Below are 21,312 nucleotides of genomic sequence, written 5' to 3' on the forward strand. Positions count from 1 at the left end.
AGGTGGCAGACTTCTGTAGAACAGATTTCTTCGTGGTGACAAATTTCTGTAAAATTTTGTGGGCAGTTGCTCTATGCCCATATATTCTTGGCCACTGCTCAGTTATGCTAAATACAGCATGCTGATGGTTGGGTAGGCTGCTCATGGCAAGCAAGCTTTCCAAAGTGGCTGTGCTTGAAGCCACTAGCCACTGATGTCATGCCAGGAAATACTTCTTGGGGATTCCTCATGTTTAATTATGGATCAGTGAAGTAAATTATCTATTCTGGCACGAAGACCAGATAGATAGAGCCAGCCAACAGAACAGACTATTGCAAAATCTTAAAGGTTTGTAACAAATTATATATACAACTGTATATGATACTGGCCAAAAATTTATATGAAAATACTTTTCAGATGATACTGCAGGGTTATAATTTGCATGTGGGCCTTATACTAGGAAACTTGGTAAAAATGCAAAAATCAACTCTAACCAACCAACCAACCAAACAAACAAACAAAAGGAGATGTACTGCTCTTATTCCTCTGAAACAAAACAGAGTAAAGTGGAGAATCTGCATGCTACTAGGAGTTGTTGCAAATGTTAACATTTGGTTGGCTTATTTAGGTAACTAAAAGTCATGACATGACATCTAAATAAGTTACCTATTTGTCTAACTTCCTAGGAACTCAGGTGCTTTCTATTACTGGACATGTGGTATTTCCTTGGAAATCCAGTACTGCATTTAGATATCCAGCTTTGATTTGTAAATTCTTGAACTAAGGTTACTAACTTTACATGTAATTATTTTCACAAACAATTAGCATAGAAAGAAATAATTGGTGATGCAGTATTTTAACTTATCATATTATCTCTCCTTATATATCATTTGCTCACATACTACTTCCCAGAGTTATGTCACTTGCAATGGATTTCTGCCATTGTCAAGGAAATATCAGTGCAGTTGATTTAAGGTGAGAGCCACACTAAAATTTAAGCATGAAGTCAAATAGGAAGATAACTGTAACTTACGCATTTAAGTTCTTGGACAATGGAACATGAAAAAAAAAAAAAAAGAGTCTTATTTTATTCAGACAGAACAGATCTCTCAAATTTCCAGTATGACTTTCTTAGATCATTGCAAGTGTTCTATTGTCCACACCCAGGATTATTTCTAATTTAGACCTGGGTATACCTCTCCGTTTAAACCCAGAAACAAATTTGTTTGTAACTCTAAGACAACTAAAGGACACAATTTGATAAGCAAAGGGGGCCCAGCTAGCACTGACTAGTACAGCTGATGGCACAGCTAACATTCACAGATCTTTTCAACAGTAGGGAAGCGGTCGTACACATCTAACTTCCACTTTATAATCAGAATCTATGCTAAAAAATGAGGAGGCTGAAATCTGAGCTTCCTTTAGCCTGAGGGGGTTTGATATGCCCCATTCATGCTTTAGATGATTGCCCTTGCCACAAGGCTGGAAGGCATTCTTCATCACAGGACCTTTCTTTCTGCTGGAGGAGGTGTGCCATTGTGAAACTGTGAAGACAACGTTCATCAGTATGGCAGGAGGACAAGCAGGATGGCAGTTGCTGGAAGGATGTAGTTGTTTAGAATCTGCACTTGGTGTTTCTGGCCCTAAAACTCCCCTTTGAGTGACACAGAGAGAGGAGGTGCACACCTTATTTCAAAGACTGATGTTATGATGCTGGGCTGCTTAAACAGTTTGTGATGAGAAGCAAACAACACTAGTGAGTGATTCAGAGCACCAGCAAAAGACATCATGCACTAGTTAGTCCTCAGAACACCTTCTGGAATCACCTATCTCTATTTTGTGTATAGGCAAGCAAGGCTTTTAATAGCTTTTTGGTGTGGTAACTCCAGGTAGGTGGTGTGAATATCCTCTTCCTCTGGTATAGTGCCTCACTGTGATACTTCAGTTCTGCTTTGGAAGCCATTGCTTAATATTTACTTGCAGAAGGACACAAAGCATTTATAGCATGCTTTTAAAGCTTTGAGCTTACAAAATTGCAAGTGCTTTATTGATGTTGCATTCAATCACAGTAGCCTTGCAGCATTCCTCCACAAATGCTTTCATCTAAAATTTTCCTGGTGAAACCTCCAGTCTCCTGGGGCCTATCAATCTAACTGGGAAGAGCAACTTTTTGAGGAGGGGTTGGGGGCCCTAGACACAGAATATGAAAAGAATGTAGAAATTGCCCTGCTCAGCTTGACAAGGCATAAGTGACTTTTAGCCATATTTCAAAGTTATGTAGATGTCTAGAAATGTAAAAAGAAACACAAATCTTTCAGTTGGCACTTTTCAAAATTTGAATCACATTACAGAACACATCAGTGCTAGAAATATGCCAGTGCTAGGAGCTTAATATTTATCATTACCATTAGCAACCCAAATAATCGATGGAATGCATCCTCAGGAACTGGGCAGCTAAGATCAAACCAAGGGACTCATGAATATGCTACAGAGCAATCTTACCTTCAAGAAGGCTCCCAAAAGTCTTCAGCCTGGAGCTGACAAGAACCTCACAAATTTTAGTAAAGGCAGCGTGAAGTCCTGCATGTAGGAAAGAATAGCCCCGTACAACAGGATATGTTGGCTGTCATTTGGCTAGAAAACACCTTTGCAGAAAAGGGTCACGTGTCCTGGTGCACGTGTGTCAGCAGTGTGCCTTTGGGGGAATGAAGGCCAACAGCACATTGTCAGGCACTCGTAACAGTGTAGCCAGCAGGTAAAGGGAAGTGATTCTTCCCCTGCATGCAGCTCCCATATCTGCAGCACTGTGTTCAGTCTGGTGCTCCCCAGAGACAAGAAAGACGTTGACATTCTGGAGTGAGTCCAGTGGAGAGCTTCCAACATAGGTAGGAGCAAATGATGTCTGAGGAGAGGCTGAAAGGGTGGGGGTTGTCCACTCTGGAGACAAAATTAAAATGCGGTTGTCTTATTGCTATCTTCAACAAAAAGTGGGTGGTTATACAGTAAAAAGAGCCAGACTCTTCTCAGATGTGCAGAGTGAAAGGATGAGGGACAACAGACATGTGTTGCACCAATAGAAATTTTGATCAGGTGTTAGGAAAAGAAAATTCACCATGAGGGTGGTCAGACATTAAACAGGGATGCAGAGGGACTGAGGAATCTCCATTCTTGGAGATAGTAAAATTTCAGTGTAAAAGGCTCTGGGTAACTTGATCCAACATTTGCACTGCTCTGCACAGGAAGGTGGACCAAAGAACTGCCTGAGGTTCTTCCCAAATCACACATTCTATGACGCTGTTTAACTTTTTCAATAAACTGCATGGCAAGAAAAATGTTGACTCATTTGGGCAACATATCTGCTTTTCCACAGTGTTCTCTGTTGACGAGCCCCTCCATAAAGTGCAGCCATGTCATCGGACTCTGAGATGGCCATCTTTGGGGAGGCGGCTCCTTACCTCCGAAAGTCAGAGAAGGAAAGAATTGCAGACCAGAACAAGCCTTTTGATGCCAAGACATCCGTCTTTGTGGTACATGCTAAGGAATCCTTTGTGAAAGGGACAATCCAGAGCAAAGAATCAGGGAAGGTCACTGTCAAGACTGAAGGTGGAGAGGTGGGTAAAATGCAAGATTTACAAACTGCATTTAATTCCCACTCTGAGATCTTAGCTGATATGCATGTACCTTTCTTTCCATTGACAGACCCTGAATGTGAAGGAAGATCAAATCTTCTCCATGAACCCTCCCAAGTACGATAAAATCGAGGACATGGCCATGATGACCCACCTCCACGAACCCGCTGTGCTGTACAACCTCAAAGAGCGTTATGCAGCCTGGATGATCTATGTAAGTACCAGCAGCAGTCTTCCTTTGGGTAGCTAGGAGGAACTGCTCTGCCAGGCTAAGTGGAAGCCAATGTGCTCTCTCCCTTCCTTGCAGACCTACTCGGGTCTCTTCTGTGTCACTGTCAACCCCTATAAGTGGCTGCCGGTGTACAACCCAGAAGTGGTGTTGGCCTACCGAGGCAAGAAGCGCCAGGAGGCCCCTCCACACATCTTCTCCATCTCTGACAATGCCTATCAGTTCATGCTAACTGGTGAGTGACTCCATCTGTCTCAGAAGGATTGTACCATGAAATTCTCTGAAGGGATACTCTGTCTCGGTAATAATACTTTTTCAAAGCTTTTGTGGTTCTGATGCATACATACTATCGTGTGTTTTGCTATCGTCACACCATTGTTCTACCATTTTAAATGAAAGACACCCCTGTATTCAATAGAGGTGTTTTGGCATTTTACTTGTTCGTTTGTTTGTTTTAAGTTCATGCTAACAGGCGAGTGGCTGTCAGAGTGATTCCATCAAAAAGACATTTTAAAACTAATCACAGAGTTTCCCTGATAAATATGCTGATATTTTCTTAACACATGATTAAAGTTTTATTTCAGTCATAGCATTAATCACTGCTAATTTAAACAGGTTTTTTTCACATTAGTATTTCTAAAAAGGAAGTATATTACCACAGATAGTTAGTGTGTCAGGAAAAATGATAAGCTAAATGGACTAGGTGGAGCAAGGAATATAATTATGTCTGTAATGAAATAATGAAAGTGAACAGGGCATGAAATCCATATGTGATGTGAAAATTCTGTCTAACAATGTGAAGTTAATTCACCAAAGGGCTACAGGAGTCATCAATATGACAAATATTCAGATTTGTCTTGATAAAACCATGGCATGAAAAAATGAAATAGAATTATGTATTGCTCCTAGTTTTGCTTCCACTTTTTCATTCCTTTCTTTCTCTGTGCTATTGGGTTCAGAACTATTACCCATCCTCAGGATTCCTTTGTTGTGGGTTCTTACTCTCCCTTTCTCTACTTCTGCTCTAAATACAGTCTGTGTAGCAGAAAATTAAAACAATAAAACCAGAAACAATTTACTGTATGCAGGAGAAAAAAGACTGTAAAGAGTGCAGTAGGGAAGAAACACACAACCCTTCAAGGGTTTTCATTGTTCATGGAAAAGCATTACTTTGCAAAGAATTGAATTTTTAGAAACTGTTACTAGCAAGCAAAAGAAAAAACATGCAGACATTTTTCTTGTCATAACTTACATTTACTGCATTAATTTTCAGTCTTTTTGTGTTCTTCATTTACAAAGTCTATTTGTTTGTGCCTCTTCCACAGATCGCGAGAACCAGTCGATCCTGATCACGTATGTACACCCCCTGCTTGGGTCCCTGTGGGGCTGCCCGGTGTCAGGGGACCTCCTGCCTGACCACACGCTCTCTGCTTCTCTCTTTGGTTTGACAGCGGAGAATCCGGTGCAGGGAAGACTGTGAACACAAAGCGTGTCATCCAGTACTTTGCAACAATTGCAGCAAGTGGGGAGAAGAAGAAGGAGGAGCAGGCAGGCAAAATGCAGGTAAATTAATAGATACTAGCTTGAATCAATGCTTTCCTCTGTTCCTGACATGATTTTTGGAAAGGATAACCAGCAATAATTATCATCCTGCAGGGAACGCTTGAGGATCAAATCATCAGCGCCAACCCACTGCTGGAGGCCTTTGGAAACGCCAAGACCGTGAGGAACGACAACTCCTCACGCTTTGTGAGTTTTTGATCAGAGAAGTTGACATTTACAGGTGAACAAGGATGTCAGAACACAAGCTGTCACTTCTGAAGTGTTATGGTCAGATGATTGTATTCATTGAACTAATATTTTCCTCATATTTTTGTCCACTAAAAACTATCTAACTAGACTATCTAATTAACAATATACATTTAAAAGTGTAGTACAGAAAACAAATATTTACAAAGAGGGATCATTTAAATATGTATAAATATCTATATTATTTAATAATTTTAAATATACACACACATACTCCTTATGTCTGTCATGCAGACTGTAGATACAAATTTGTGTAAATTGATATAATGCAGAAGGAAGGGAGGGAAGGAGGAAAAGACAGACAGGATGGAAATTGCCTGCATCAGATCAGCAAAAATATGAATCTCCAGTTTTTAGACACAGAACTAGGCAGGTCTATTAATCTGACTGTTCGGACCTTGATACAAGTTGTCTGGAAAGGGATAGGGACAAAGATGTCTTCAAGACATTCTATCAGAAACCAAACTACTCTATGACATGTCCTTTTGATCATTTTAGTGCAAAAAGCCATTCATAAATTTTATTAGATAAGCTGTGAATGTCCTTGACAAATCACAATACCAATCCCCAGTCTCAGCCTGAAGTTCTGTGCTCTGGGTGTGTTGCCCCTATCCCCACAACTCAGAAAATAACAACTGCCTTCTGTTTTTCCACAAGATCAAAAAAACTCATTCAACATTTACACCACCAAAATCCACCTTCACAGCATCCTATCTGATTAAAAAATGAAGCAACTGCATCTTGGCTTTCTCTACATCCATCTGCTTGAATTGAGGCATAAATGACCTAATAAAAGGCTTGCTTAATGGTTTTCTTTTTCCTGTGCATTCAGGGTTATCCACTAAATAATAATAACTCAACTCAGATCTTTACCTTAGTATTGCCAATATAGAGAGTTTCCTGAATTTTTTTGTTCTGTTTTGGTATTTTTTAAGAAAAATAAGAAAAAAACTCAAAACAACTTCTAAGTTTAAATCCTGTCCTCTGTGGAGAATGTAAGGTTACATACTTACAGTCTTAATGAAATTTCGAAATGCCTTTTTTCTTTCCCCTTTAAAGGGCAAATTCATTCGAATCCACTTCAGAGTGAAACTTCCAAACTCAGTCTACTTATCCTCTCCTTAAAACTGTCATCTCTTTTTTTGTTTCCTCCTCTCTTAAGGGTAAATTCATCAGGATTCACTTTGGGGCCACAGGCAAACTGGCTTCTGCTGACATTGAAACATGTAAGAGACCTCCTGACCTCGTCACATTCCTTCCTCCTTTTCCACCTCAGTGTACTTTCTCAGGCCTAACTCTGTCCTACCGTCCTTACCAGATCTGCTGGAGAAGTCCAGAGTCACTTTCCAGCTCAAGGCAGAAAGAAGTTACCACATATTCTATCAGATCATGTCCAACAAGAAGCCAGAGCTAATTGGTAGGAAGTATTATAAATTTTTTGATGGAATCTGAACGTGTTGAACATTTATCTTCATTCTTATGCCCAGATATGTCCTATTCCTCTTTACAGACATGCTCCTCATTACCACCAACCCATATGACTATCACTTTGTGAGTCAAGGTGAGATCACTGTTGCCAGCATTAATGACCAGGAGGAGCTGATGGCTACAGATGTAAGTGACACAGAGCATATTGGTATGGTGAAAGTTCCGTTTAATGGCCCAGAGGTTTATTTGACTGGTTCTGTTGCCAGAGTGCCATTGACATCCTGGGCTTCACTGCTGATGAGAAAACAGCCATCTACAAGCTGACAGGGGCTGTCATGCACTACGGGAACTTGAAGTTCAAGCAGAAGCAGCGTGAGGAGCAGGCAGAGCCGGATGGCACAGAAGGTATTAACAAAATCTAGAACTCCCAATAAGAGAAACAGTTACATAGCTGGCAGTTGGCATTCAGGTATCTTGCTCCAATTTGCTTTCATAAAGACATAATCTCAGTTTCCATAATATTCATGCTTCTAAATTTCCTTTCAAGCTATCACAAGATTGTAGTGCTGAAACCTACAGCTACATCTTAGAGGACGTCCACTTTCAATGATCACTTCTCCTCTGTCACTATCTTCCTCTCTCTTTGTGTATAGTTGCTGACAAAGCTGCCTATTTGATGGGTCTGAACTCAGCAGACCTGCTCAAGGCCCTCTGCTACCCTCGAGTCAAGGTTGGGAATGAATATGTGACCAAGGGTCAAACCGTGCAGCAGGTAATAACCAGCTGGTGACTGGGAACCTCTGGCTGGTATCACTTACTATTTGCTCCAGATATTGTTTTTCTTCTGCTCCATTCTTCTTTGTTTTAGGTGAACAATGCAGTTGGTGCTCTGGCAAAGGCTGTCTATGAGAAAATGTTCCTGTGGATGGTTATTCGCATCAACCAACAGTTGGATACCAAGCAGCCCAGACAGTACTTCATTGGTGTCCTGGACATTGCTGGCTTCGAGATCTTTGATGCAAGTACCACAGAAATCATAGTAAAATCTTGAAAAGGCAATTAGGGTGTCGTGGTTTAACCCCAGCCAGCAACTAAGCACCACGCAGCTGCTTCCCCCTCCCCCCTCCCACTGGGGTGAGGAGGAGGAAAAAAAGAAGTAAAACTCGTGGGTTGAGATAAGAAGAGTTTAATAACTAAAGTGAAATAAGATACACTGCTAACTAATAATAATAATAATAATGATATAATAATAATAATTGTAATGAAAAGGAATATAACAAAAAAAAAGAAAGAATACCCAAGAAAAGACAAGTGATGCACAATGCAATTGCTCACCACCTGCCGACTGATGCCCAAGCAGCGACCCATGCCTCCCAGCCTGCTCCCCCCTGCTTATATACTGGGCATGACGTTCTATGGTATGGAATACCCCTTTGGCTAGTTCAGGTCAGCTGTCCTGGCCGTGCTCCCTCCCAGTTTCTTGTACACCTGCTTGCTGGCAGAGCATGGGAAACTGAAAAATCCTTGACTTAAGGATTTTTAAGCGCTGCTTAGCAACAACTAAAACATCAGAGTGTTATCAACATCATTCTCACACTAAATCCAAAACACAGCACTGTACCAGCTACTAAGAAGAAAATTAACTCTATCCCAGCTGAAACCAGCACGTAGGGCTCAAGAGAAACTGAAGAATTATAGTGGGTTTTTTTGAAAATATTCCATTTACTTGCAATTTCAAATCAAGTTTTGTGGCTTTTTTTAAAAATTTATTTTTTTATTTTCTGGAAATGCTTTTCTTCCTTGTATATGTCACTGCTTTTTCTCCAGTACAATCCATGAGCTTCAATGGATCTGCATGTAATAGCTTTATGGGATACACAAGGAAGAAGCAGCTGCCTTTTACGTGATTAGCACAAATGTTGTAACTTTTCAATGATTTCAGGTTAGTATTAAAAAAATCCACTGACAAATAGCACACAAATACCAAAAATACAATAACATGGAGTGTAGGAAGAGAAAGATAGACTTAAGTCCCATGCAAAATTGTGTCAAGGTTTTGGAAAAAGAGAGTAATATATATCCTTTGCTTCTGAAGAGCCAAAGGGTGATTCCAACAGGAAGAATGCATTGTCTGCCTTTAGTGCAGACAAGGAAGTTCTATAGACATTTGGGGAAGGTACCTGAGTCCAAGCCAGGATTGGCAAACACTGACAATGTCTTATTTTTTTGTAAAGGCAATGGGAAAATTTGCATAATACGAGAGAAAAGAGTGATGTAAATTGCACCTTGATAGCGATAGGACTATGAAATCACTTTGGAATTTGATTTAAAAATAAATTATAGATGTAAATATCATTCAGGTAGCAAAGAGCAAAAAACCCACAACCTCTTTAAAAATAGTTAATAGGATGTTTTAACATTAAAAAAATCTTTGTTTTGACTGGGCATCCCTGCATGGGATTCTGAGTGCACAGGAGAAAGCGATACAGGTAGTTCTTCACTTTGAGAATGAGTAAATCTTGTCTTTGCACTGAGCAGTTCAACAGCCTGGAGCAGCTGTGCATCAACTTCACCAATGAGAAGCTGCAACAGTTCTTCAACCACCACATGTTCGTGCTGGAGCAGGAGGAGTACAAGAAGGAGGGAATTGAATGGGAGTTCATTGACTTTGGGATGGACCTGGCTGCCTGCATTGAGCTCATTGAAAAAGTATGTTGATTACATTTAAGATTTTGTTATTTTTCATGACAGAATTTTAGGATTTTTCTTCAGCCTTATTTTTTCTTGCCCTAATGCTTCACAAACCTACCTATTATTATTCATTTATGTTCCTGGCTATTTGTATTCAAAAAGTACCTTTTCATTTCAAATATTGTATATATTCAGAAAGTAATTTCTAAGGACCTTTCTGATTAGGCTACAAATGAAGTACCTTTAGGTTATTCATTAACTACATTATTATGCATTTTACAAAAATTAACTGTAATTTTGCTTGTTTGGCAATATAAGAATTAATGTGATCGCACATAATTTGATGGCAAGGATTCTCTGTAGGTGTGTTTTCTATTGTACAAAGATGAAAGATCTCTTTTCAGAAAATGAGACACAGTGTTCAGTATTATGATGATGATTCAAATACTGATTTCTGAAACACAATTTCTAAGTAAAATCGTAGGTGTATTTACAAAAAAGGTACTGGCTGAACAGGGATGAATAAAACCATCGCTATGACCTGACACTGTTTTGTGTAACATCCTCTTGTATAGGAATGAAAAGAAAGATATCTCATCAAAAATAAGATTTCAGGAAGTAGCTGAAGGATCAATTTTAGTAAGACGCCTTCATCTACACAAATTTACTTTGTGAAAGCATTAATGCAAAAAAAAAATCTCCTTTTGATTCATCAGACTTTCCAAATTATTTAGAAAACTTTGTGTGATTATTGTGACACTATCAGTTCTGAAATGCATTAGTTTCAGACACAAATTCATATTTTGTCTAGAACTGCATGTGCAAAACTTACTTAACAAAGATTTGATCCATTTTTTATCTAAAACTTTAATCCATTTCTCAGTTTCCTGTGCCTTACTGCAGTCTCCTTCTGAAGGCAGATCTGTGCTTTTTTTTTGCTGCTTCTCCCAGCCCATGGGCATCTTCTCCATCCTGGAAGAGGAGTGCATGTTCCCCAAGGCAACTGACACCTCTTTCAAGAACAAGCTCTACGACCAGCATCTGGGCAAGTCCAACAACTTCCAGAAGCCCAAGCCTGGCAAAGGCAAGGCTGAGGCCCACTTCTCCCTGGTGCACTATGCTGGTACAGTGGACTACAACATCTCTGGTTGGCTTGAGAAGAACAAGGACCCTCTAAACGAAACTGTCATTGGGTTGTACCAGAAATCATCTGTGAAGACACTGGCATTACTTTTTGCCTCTGCTGGTGGAGAGGCAGGTCAGTTCTCTGAAATGTAATCTCTTTCTTTGGTGCACAGTGGGTCTACAAAATTGTGGAATCATGAATGGGCCCCAAAGCTATAAATGTTTCATTATCTTCACTTTATCAGAGGCTAGTGGTGGTGGTAAGAAAGGTGGCAAGAAGAAGGGTTCTTCTTTCCAGACTGTCTCAGCTCTTTTCCGGGTAAGTAAACACTTCACCTTTTCATCTATGCAAATTAGAATTAAAATACACTTTCAACAGGCTTAGCCACAGAAAAAACCGAACAAACAACTTCCATTCAGATCTTCATTAAAAAAATCCCAAAACCTTATGGAATGAAAAATGACACTGTAAAGTCCTAAACTTACACTTAAAATAAACATGAATTTTCTCATAAAGCTATGAAGTACTCACCCTCTATCTCTCATTGCGTTGATGGTAACTTTTTTCTTAACCTAAAAGGTGATATTCAATGTTCAGAATCAGAGGTGACTGAGCTATTGATTGAGGTATTATCAGTTGATAATTTTCAGCCCAGTGCATCTCCATTAATAGGCCTTTTATGCTAAGTTCAAAGAACCTAAGAGTTTGTTTTTCCATATTTCATATAAACACACACTAAATCATGGTCCCACAGGAGAACCTAAACAAGCTGATGACCAATCTACGGAGCACTCACCCCCATTTTGTCCGTTGCATCATCCCAAATGAAACAAAAACACCTGGTAAGACGCTCAAGCAGAAAGAGAACTTCCTCTGATACAGTCATTCCCCTCTGCACTGGAAACTGTGGCATTCATTTATGCTATGAATTGCTAGGTGCCATGGAGCATGAACTGGTACTTCACCAGCTGCGGTGTAATGGTGTGCTGGAAGGCATCAGAATTTGTAGGAAAGGTTTCCCCAGCAGAGTCCTCTATGCTGACTTCAAACAGAGGTAAGAGCTATGAAATGAAGAGACGTCAGGTGTCCTCACTGATTGTTGTTCATCAAACAGCTGAACTTTGCCAGTGTCTGAATATGGAAGCACAACAGAGCTACACAAGCCAATGCTTACAAGATAAAAAAATGCAGATTGGGATGCGGCTACAACACAATCTCGGACAAAAATTACACACTCAGATGGAGTGCTTTGGCCATTGTATCAGCTGCAAGTTTCAGGGGAAGATGCTTTCTTCCTATACACGTAGTGGCAATGTTCCTCTCTAGCAATTTTCTACAGCATAGTTTAAGTGAAAAAGGTATGGAAGGTATGGAAATGGCTGGAGATCAGTGTCTTCTTTTCATCTATGACTGATCACCTGAAGACAGTAAAAGTTTCCTTAATTTTGTTATCAGATTCGGACTTCATTATAACTGTATCTCTAAACAAGGAATGAAATTCTGACTTCCTCAGCCTCATTCTGCTGCAAAGACTGCTGTTAATTTCAATGAACAGTATAACCTTATGACTTGAGATTGCCTTCATTCATATTTCCTCTCAATCCACAGATACAAGGTGCTTAATGCCAGTGCTATCCCAGAGGGCCAGTTCATTGATAGCAAGAAGGCTTCTGAGAAGCTTCTTGGGTCAATCGATGTGGACCACACCCAGTACAAATTTGGCCACACCAAGGTACAAACCCTCCTTGACTCACTCACTGCACGTCTGTGCTTTGCTCTGCCTGACAGTGATGTACTGCAACATTCCCTTTCTCAAGGTGTTCTTCAAAGCTGGGCTGCTGGGACTGCTGGAGGAGATGAGGGATGAGAAGCTGGCACAGCTCATCACTCGCACACAGGCCAGGTGCAGGGGCTTCCTGATGAGAGTGGAGTACCAGAGAATGGTGCAGAGAAGGTAGACTTTCCTCATCTTCAGATAAAGTCACTGTACTTGGGGGAAAGTGTTGGCAGTCATCATACCAAAAATATTCAATGTACCTTTTAATTATGCTTCAGGGAGTCCATCTTCTGCATCCAGTACAACGTTCGTGCATTCATGAACGTCAAACACTGGCCTTGGATGAAGCTGTTCTTCAAAATCAAGCCCTTGCTGAAGAGTGCAGAATCTGAGAAGGAGATGGCCAACATGAAAGAAGAGTTTGAGAAAACCAAGGAAGAGCTTGCAAAGTCTGAGGCAAAGAGGAAGGAGCTGGAGGAGAAAATGGTTTCTTTGCTGCAGGAGAAAAATGATTTGCAGCTCCAAGTGCAGGCTGTGAGTATCGCCATTTATTTCCCACTCAGAAAAGGAGTCTATACATTCAGACTGCTCTTTCACAAGCAGAAGGTCAGACTATAGATGCCAGATGTCAGACATTTGTTGAATTATACGTCATGTTGACTGTGAAGCTGAAGAAACGAGTGTCTCACAGCAGCACGGTGAACCCTCTGGCAGCCAGTACAAAGAAGCAGGGAGCTCCAAGTGGCAGTCAATGCTCTTGCTTTCTGAGGAAGAAGTGGTCTATAGCCAGCCAAGATGAAATACTCAGGACAAGGTTGTACCTGAATCCCCGACTACCTTTGAGCAGGGGAGTCCTGCAGGCAGTAGCTCTATCTCACCAGGATTAATTAACTTTGGACAGTAAATGCAACCTAGAATTCAAATTCATGCTTGTAAATTCAGCCACTTAATAACTAATGGATAATTGTTCATTCAGGAAGTGGGAAATACGGCTGGAAATTTCTCCTCAGTCTAAAAAAAATTAATCCAGAGCTCCTGCTTCTGAACAAAAGTTTCATCTTCCAGGGTTGTTCTATGGTGTTTTACTATGCTCAAGAGTGCTCAATATTCCCTGGGAAGACGAAAAGGAATGTGTAGATACACCCTGATACAGGCAGATGTTGAACCTCCCTAGTGAAATGGTTGTCTGAGTCCTGCCCATCCCACTTTAATCCATAACCATTAAATGCAAAATGTGTATACCAAATTTGGAGAGCATAAGTATGTATAATAATATTAAACCATCATCTCTGGGTAGGCACTTCATACCTCTGTATTATATAGACATAATTTAGTACAATGCAGAATAACAAAGCAGATGAGTAATTAAGCAAAATCTTTCATTTCTAAGTACTGTAGTGATCTGCATCTGCAACCTGGATTTTCATCATATGCCATGGGGTAGATTTGTTATTAACAATATCCCATGAACCTTGTAGGCACATCAAATTTAGAAAAATAAATTATTATTTTAAAATATATTCCAACAGTATTTGATATTCAAAGCCCATCTTACAAAGCAATTCTGAATTACTCATTGAATTATTGAAAGCATTGAAATTACCAAATACATTATTCATGTTTCCCCTAGTTACATAGCAATTTGAGTCTTCAGTTAAAAAATGGGAAACGTAGGGTTTTTTCCTTAGTCTGAAAGAGAGAAATAGACACAGATTTTGATCTTCTTACTTCTAAAGGTATCTGTCAGTTAAACTCATTTAGGACAAAGCTATTCAAATGAAATATCAAAGACTGAAGGAATAGAAAGCCAGCTGAAAGCAGCATTGAAAACTCCAGACAGACAGGCTGGAAATATGACAAGTATGCATGTTTTTTAAAAGGCAATACCTCTATAGGACGTGTAGTAATTTTAATGAATATAGAAGAGCGATATTCTTTTTTATCTAACAGTTTTTCTCTTGAGAAAAATAAATCCTTTACATCCTCACGTAACACTGAGTTCAGCAACAATTACAAAAGGGAAGCCACTGATTACTGTGTATGAAGCAAAAAGCCTGCAAGTTCATTCCATTGAAAATTGGTAACAGAGATGGTCACATTTTTGTAATGCCTGTAAGTGCATGAGGTATTCTCACAACTACAAATTCTGAGAGATATTTTTGAAAGAGCCCCAAAAAATTGAAGTCATTCCAAACTGAGAATTTGCATAACTATTTCAGAGACAGAAAAACTGACAACATTGTTCAGCTGTTTGAGTGGAAGGGCTATTTCAGACATGGCTTTTACATATGTCAATTTAGTAAGACAAAAGATAAAGAAGCAAAACTTCCAAATATTATAAAAAAAGAAAATCTGTGTCTCCCCACCAGGAAGCAGATAGCTTGGCTGATGCTGAGGAAAGATGTGACCAGCTCATCAAAACCAAAATCCAGTTGGAAGCCAAAATTAAAGAGGTGACTGAAAGGGCTGAGGATGAGGAGGAAATTAATGCTGAGCTGACGGCCAAGAAGAGGAAACTGGAGGATGAATGTTCAGAGCTGAAGAAAGATATTGATGACCTTGAGTTAACACTGGCCAAGGTTGAGAAGGAAAAACATGCCACAGAAAACAAGGTATGAGGCAGAACCTGTCACTCATGCTCCAGAAAAGAGCACTGTGCTGTTACAGGACTTCTATATCTACTTCCTTTATCTGCACTTGCTCCCTTCTTCTCAAAGGTGAAAAACCTCACAGAGGAGATGGCAGCCCAGGACGAGACCATCGCCAAGCTGACAAAAGAGAAGAAAGCCCTCCAAGAGGCCCATCAGCAGACACTGGACGACCTGCAGGCAGAAGAGGACAAAGTCAATACGCTGACCAAAGCTAAGACCAAGCTGGAGCAGCAAGTGGACGATGTAAGCACACCGGCAGACAGCAAGAACAGGACAGGTATGGAGTTCAACCTGGCTGGCAGAGCCCTGATGGTCTTGTTCTGCTTAGCTGGAAGGGTCCCTGGAGCAAGAGAAGAAACTGCGCATGGACCTTGAGAGAGCTAAGAGGAAACTCGAAGGAGACCTGAAGCTGGCCCATGACAGCATAATGGATTTGGAGAATGATAAGCAGCAGCTGGATGAGAAACTGAAGAAGTAAGTGTGGCTGTGGGGCCACAGAGTGAGTGCTGGGCTGGTGCACTTGCCTTTTCTCTTTGAGCTCTAACACGGTTTGCTTTGCCCAAAGGAAAGACTTTGAAATCAACCAGATCCAGAGCAAAATCGAGGATGAGCAAGCCCTGGGCATGCAGTTACAGAAGAAGATCAAGGAGCTGCAGGTAAGTCTCTGTTCCTTCCCCTCTCTCACCCAGACACAGGTCAGGTAGGAGGAGGGCATGGGTGTGAAGGGTGCCTAATGTTCCCCAGGCTCGTATTGAGGAACTGGAGGAGGAAATTGAGGCAGAGCGAACCTCTCGGGCAAAAGCAGAGAAGCATCGGGCTGACCTCTCGAGGGAGCTAGAGGAGATCAGCGAGCGGCTGGAAGAAGCAGGTGGGGCTACTGCAGCTCAGATCGATATGAACAAGAAGCGCGAGGCAGAGTTTCAGAAGATGCGCCGTGACCTCGAAGAGGCCACGCTGCAGCACGAAGCCACGGCTGCCGCCCTGCGGAAGAAGCATGCGGACAGCACAGCTGAGCTTGGGGAGCAGATCGACAACCTGCAACGAGTGAAGCAGAAGCTGGAGAAGGAGAAGAGTGAGCTGAAGATGGAGATTGACGACTTGGCCAGTAACATGGAGTCTGTCTCCAAAGCCAAGGTACACAAATACCTTCTAGGTTCGTTGGCCCAGTGGAATGCAATAAAACTTCTTGCACCTGCTATTATTAAGAGTGTGGATGTTTAATCCCTCCCCTTCCATATGTTGACACACAGGCAAACCTGGAGAAGATGTGCCGCACACTGGAAGATCAGCTAAGTGAGATTAAGACAAAGGAAGAAGAGCATCAGCGCATGATCAATGACCTCAATGCTCAAAGAGCTCGTCTGCAGACAGAATCAGGTAAGACATACACATCTCTGACGTGCAAATGAATAATGTCAGAGAGTTATTGCAGAAATGACCCTTCTGGGCACATAGTCTGTCCAACATGCTTTGTCTCCCCTGTAATGAGAAATACATGAAATGGGATCATAAGCTTCTGCAAGGTCTGCTAACTCTCTGGTTTTACAGTCCCAAATGTCCACAATACAGTCATCAATGGCAATAAAAGGCTTGTGTATCTGCAAACTTTCCCAGGTGAATATTCACGCCAGGTGGAGGAGAAAGATGCTCTGATTTCTCAGCTGTCAAGAGGCAAGCAGGCTTTCACCCAACAGATTGAGGAACTCAAGAGGCACCTAGAGGAAGAGATAAAGGTGAGAAGGCTTTCCAAATTCTGTCTTATCCGTTAGATTCCTCCTCTCTAAGAGGTGCTTCAGAAACATGCAACTACAGAACTATCATGATGAGACAGGAAAAAAAACACTTGGGTAATTCAGTGCAACTCTCTTATGTTAGCTATTCCCTGGAGTTTATCCATTATTTCTTTTGTCAATTCCTGCTTCTTTCCCCATTCAATGTAGTGTTGTCATTTGGCATAGAAGAATAATCCAGTGTCCAATAACATATCAGTCAGGCTGTTTCATTTCCCAGGCTATTTCCATTCATTGTCTGAATACTCTTGTTGCCACAGGCCAAGAGTGCCCTGGCCCATGGCTTGCAGTCAGCACGCCACGACTGTGACTTGCTCCGGGAACAATATGAGGAGGAGCAGGAAGCCAAGGGGGAGCTGCAGCGTGCCCTGTCCAAGGCCAACAGCGAAGTGGCCCAGTGGAGAACCAAATACGAGACAGACGCCATTCAGCGCACGGAGGAGCTGGAGGAGGCCAAGTACATGAGGAGTGTGGGGAAGGCTGGCAGAGACTAAGAATGGAAATTTGGGGAGACCACTGTAATGTTGTCAGGAAGAACTCAATGTTCTGCTTTGGGGTGGGGTGCCAGGAAGATAGCAAATACATCCTGTAATGCATGTCAGCTGGAAAAAAAAAAAACAGGAAAACATGTCTAGGAGGCAGAGAATGGCAGACAGACACGATGTAGTATGTAGACAAATAGAAGAGGAATGTGGACCACAGACGGAGAAGTGGCTAAGCATGCTGTTGAGAAAAGCACCACAGTTTGGATTTCTCCTTGCTTGCTAACTGTGAGCTGTGCTTACCACCTTCCAGGAAGAAGCTGGCACAGCGCCTGCAGGATGCAGAGGAACACGTCGAAGCTGTGAATGCCAAATGTGCTTCCCTGGAAAAGACAAAGCAGAGGCTGCAGAATGAAGTGGAGGACTTAATGATTGATGTGGAGCGATCGAATGCTGCCTGCGCAGCTCTGGATAAGAAGCAGAAGAACTTTGACAAGGTCTTTTGGGCTCCAGGCCTGGGGCTCCTGGGCAGAGCATCCCCTCCTGATTGCCACATCCATACTCACGCCCCATTTCCCTTCAGATCCTGGCAGAATGGAAGCAGAAGTATGAGGAAACGCAGGCTGAGCTGGAAGCCTCCCAGAAGGAGTCTCGCTCTCTCAGCACGGAGCTGTTCAAGATGAAGAATGCCTATGAGGAGTCCTTGGACCACCTGGAAACGCTGAAGCGTGAGAACAAGAACTTGCAGCGTAAGTCCCTGGCCCTCTGCTCCTGGCTGGGCTTTCTCCCTATCCACCACTACCCACCGCTCCACATGGGTCTGTGCCTGCAGGTCGGCAAAGATGCCCGTCACCGTGGTGGGGCAGGGCCCTTCCCATTCGGCTCTGTGCCTGACCATGCTGTTGGTCTTTGTTCCCATAGAGGAGATTGCCGACCTCACGGAGCAGATTGCCGAGGGAGGAAAGGCAATTCATGAGCTGGAGAAAGTCAAGAAGCAAATTGAGCAGGAGAAATCTGAAATCCAGGCTGCCTTGGAGGAAGCCGAGGTATGTACCCATAATCATTGTTTTCCAGAGAGAGGTACTGAGGAGCAGTGTGAAAGACAAAAGCTTAGGGCTGTCAAGGAAAGTCAAGGCCTCTGTTTCCACATCATCCAGAGCAACACAGTCCCATTTCTCTGTGTAGGAGGTAGTTTGGAAGAGAAAAACTGTAGGTAAAATCCTTTTATTGACACAGTGTTTCTCTCTTATTCAGGCCTCCCTAGAACATGAAGAGGGGAAGATCCTGCGCCTCCAGCTTGAGCTCAACCAGGTGAAGTCTGAGATTGACAGGAAGATAGCAGAGAAAGATGAGGAGATCGACCAGCTGAAGAGAAACCACCTCAGAATTGTGGAGTCCATGCAGAGCACCCTGGATGCTGAGATCAGGAGCAGGAATGAAGCCTTGCGGCTGAAGAAGAAGATGGAGGGAGACCTGAACGAAATGGAGATCCAGCTGAGCCATGCCAACCGCCTGGCCGCGGAGGCACAAAAGAACCTGAGAAACACACAGGCAGTGCTCAAGGTATGGCACAACTAAACAGGTGCTCACTGGTTTCTGAAACAGCTAAAAGTTTTCCTATTCTACAATCAGTTCTATATTGATGTGAAAATAGGAAATAAGAAAATAGGAAAAATACACCTCACCTTATCTCTCCTACCAGGATACCCAGATACACTTGGATGATGCTCTCAGGACACAGGAGGACCTGAAGGAGCAGGTGGCCATGGTGGAGCGCAGAGCAAACCTGTTGCAGGCTGAAGTTGAGGAGCTGCGGGCAGCCCTGGAGCAGACGGAGCGGTCGAGGAAAGTGGCTGAGCAGGAGCTTCTGGATGCCACTGAACGTGTGCAGCTCCTCCATACCCAGGTAAGGGCGTGGTGCAAAAGCAGTTGTGTTGACACTTAGCAAACACAGAGGGCTGCTATATACCAGAGGATAGGGAGTAGGAGAATGGCCTCTCTACTGCTGTCCACAAGGGAAGGCATGGCCAGCGCCCATCACCTAAGCCCAGCACTGACATTTTGTAAACAAGCATTTTAAAAAGAATTCCAGATTTTGAAATGCAAGCTTGAAGAGTAAAGACTTGGCTCAGCCTGCAGGTTTGGTATTGCAGGCCTCAGAACACAAGTCTTGCTATCTCTCTTTGCGCAGAACACCAGCTTGATCAACACCAAGAAGAAGCTGGAAACAGACATTGCCCAAATTCAGGGTGAAATGGAGGATACGATCCAGGAAGCCCGCAATGCTGAAGAGAAGGCCAAGAAGGCCATCACAGATGTGAGTCGGGGGCTCCTTTCAGTGCTCATGGTGGATGTGTGCTCCCCCAAAATGCCTCCAGCCCCAAATGGCTTTGACCCTTTGCTCCCATCAGGCAGCCATGATGGCAGAAGAGCTGAAGAAGGAGCAGGACACCAGTGCCCACCTGGAGAGGATGAAGAAGAACCTGGACCAGACAGTGAAGGACCTGCAGCACCGTCTGGATGAGGCCGAGCAGTTGGCACTGAAGGGAGGCAAGAAGCAAATCCAGAAGCTGGAGGCCAGAGTGCGTAGGGCTGGTATTTGTGCGTGAGTGAACATGTCATGGAAGTAACACCAGGCAAGCTCCAAAGATGGGCTTCTCATTGCAGGTGCGGGAGCTGGAAGGGGAGGTTGATGCTGAGCAGAAGCGCAGCGCTGAAGCCGTGAAGGGTGTGCGCAAGTACGAGAGGAGGGTGAAGGAGCTGACCTACCAGGTAAGGCAGGAGGCCTCCTTGGGCTGACACACCCTCATCCCAGGAAGTCAAAGCTTTTTCACATGAACTCCAAGGGGAAATGTTATTTTGTGGCATGGAGAAACCAATAATTCACTCTCTTTCCTGTTTGCCGACTGCTTTAGTCTGAGGAAGACCGGAAGAATATTCTCAGGCTGCAGGATCTGGTGGACAAGCTGCAAATGAAGGTGAAATCCTACAAGAGACAAGCTGAGGAAGCTGTAAGTATTGCTTGGAGAATAAGCAAACATTGCTTTCTGTGGGTGTCACACAGGTGCTGAGGAGATGAATATCAGAAATTTGGAAAATGCCAGTGATCAACAATCAAGGGTTTTAGGGTCTTTGTCATCCAGATAAACTCCCCCTGATACCTAAGCACCAAACAAGTGGGAGGATAAATGCACAAATGACAAGACGAAGTGACGAAATAGCTCCTGAAGTGTGACACAGTACTGGTGAGGCTTGTCACAGTGGGGTCCTCAATAAGGGCGGATGAGGAGGTCTGTGTGAGGCTTACGTGTAAGCAGTGGTGGGTGGGGGATGGAAGTTGGTGCCTTCCCCAAGGGCCCTGCAAGGCCGAGGCGCAGGAAGAGTGAAACCCCGCCCTGGGCTCCTCACCACCGACTTCCTCTCCCCGCACAGGAGGAGCTGTCCAATGTCAACCTCTCCAAGTTCCGCAAGATCCAGCACGAGCTGGAGGAAGCCGAGGAGCGGGCTGACATTGCAGAGTCGCAGGTCAACAAGCTCCGAGTGAAGAGCCGGGAGTTTCACAGCAAGAAGATAGGAGAGGAAGAGTGAGGATGTCATGAGGCAACAAAGTGACCTGAGGGCTGCACAAAATGTGAACCCTCTGTCGCTTCTGTAATTAGTCTTTGTAACCATGTCAATGTCTAGAGAATAAAGACCGTAGATTCCTTTGCATACACAGCAG

The 21,312-nt window shown here is 42.9% G+C and overlaps 1 protein-coding gene across 3 annotated transcripts; it reads left to right on the plus strand.

Moving 5' to 3' along the window:
- Positions 1–3,386: 3,386 nt before the first annotated feature.
- LOC127023884 (myosin heavy chain, skeletal muscle, adult-like) lies at positions 3,387–21,219 on the plus strand. 3 transcript variants are annotated; one of them, XM_050908192.1, is made up of 38 exons: positions 3,387–3,590; positions 3,679–3,822; positions 3,916–4,072; positions 5,163–5,190; positions 5,289–5,400; positions 5,494–5,586; positions 6,809–6,872; positions 6,965–7,063; positions 7,157–7,260; positions 7,341–7,479; positions 7,728–7,846; positions 7,943–8,092; positions 9,613–9,783; positions 10,717–11,027; positions 11,143–11,209; positions 11,646–11,733; positions 11,828–11,945; positions 12,500–12,623; positions 12,709–12,845; positions 12,947–13,202; positions 15,038–15,280; positions 15,386–15,562; positions 15,648–15,793; positions 15,885–15,975; positions 16,064–16,453; positions 16,570–16,696; positions 16,934–17,052; positions 17,370–17,566; positions 17,905–18,088; positions 18,175–18,340; positions 18,513–18,637; positions 18,846–19,154; positions 19,294–19,497; positions 19,783–19,908; positions 20,003–20,173; positions 20,259–20,363; positions 20,507–20,602; positions 21,024–21,219. In XM_050908192.1, the coding sequence occupies exons 1-38, from the start codon at positions 3,387–3,389 to the stop codon at positions 21,177–21,179; spliced, it is 5,817 nt and encodes a 1,938-aa protein (XP_050764149.1). In that variant the 3' UTR covers positions 21,180–21,219. The 3 variants fall into 3 exon arrangements, with proteins under 3 accessions (XP_050764149.1, XP_050764148.1, XP_050764150.1); XM_050908191.1 differs by having other exon boundaries at positions 10,717–11,023; positions 11,136–11,209; XM_050908193.1 differs by having other exon boundaries at positions 10,717–11,011; positions 11,136–11,209.
- Positions 21,220–21,312: the final 93 nt, after the last annotated feature.

The sequence above is a fragment of the Gymnogyps californianus genome, chromosome 19 (assembly GCF_018139145.2).
Source record: "Gymnogyps californianus isolate 813 chromosome 19, ASM1813914v2, whole genome shotgun sequence".
NCBI lineage: Eukaryota > Metazoa > Chordata > Aves > Accipitriformes > Cathartidae > Gymnogyps > Gymnogyps californianus.

Bases quoted from the DNA above. Each gene is read 5' to 3' on its own strand.
- LOC127023884 (XM_050908191.1), top strand. From the start codon at position 3,387: ATGTCATCGGACTCTGAGATGGCCATCTTTGGGGAGGCGGCTCCTTAC. The intron at 5,401-5,493 runs GTAAATTAATAG...ATCATCCTGCAG, and splicing joins AGCAGGCAGGCAAAATGCAG to GGAACGCTTGAGGATCAAAT. The intron at 12,624-12,708 runs GTACAAACCCTC...CCCTTTCTCAAG, and splicing joins ACAAATTTGGCCACACCAAG to GTGTTCTTCAAAGCTGGGCT.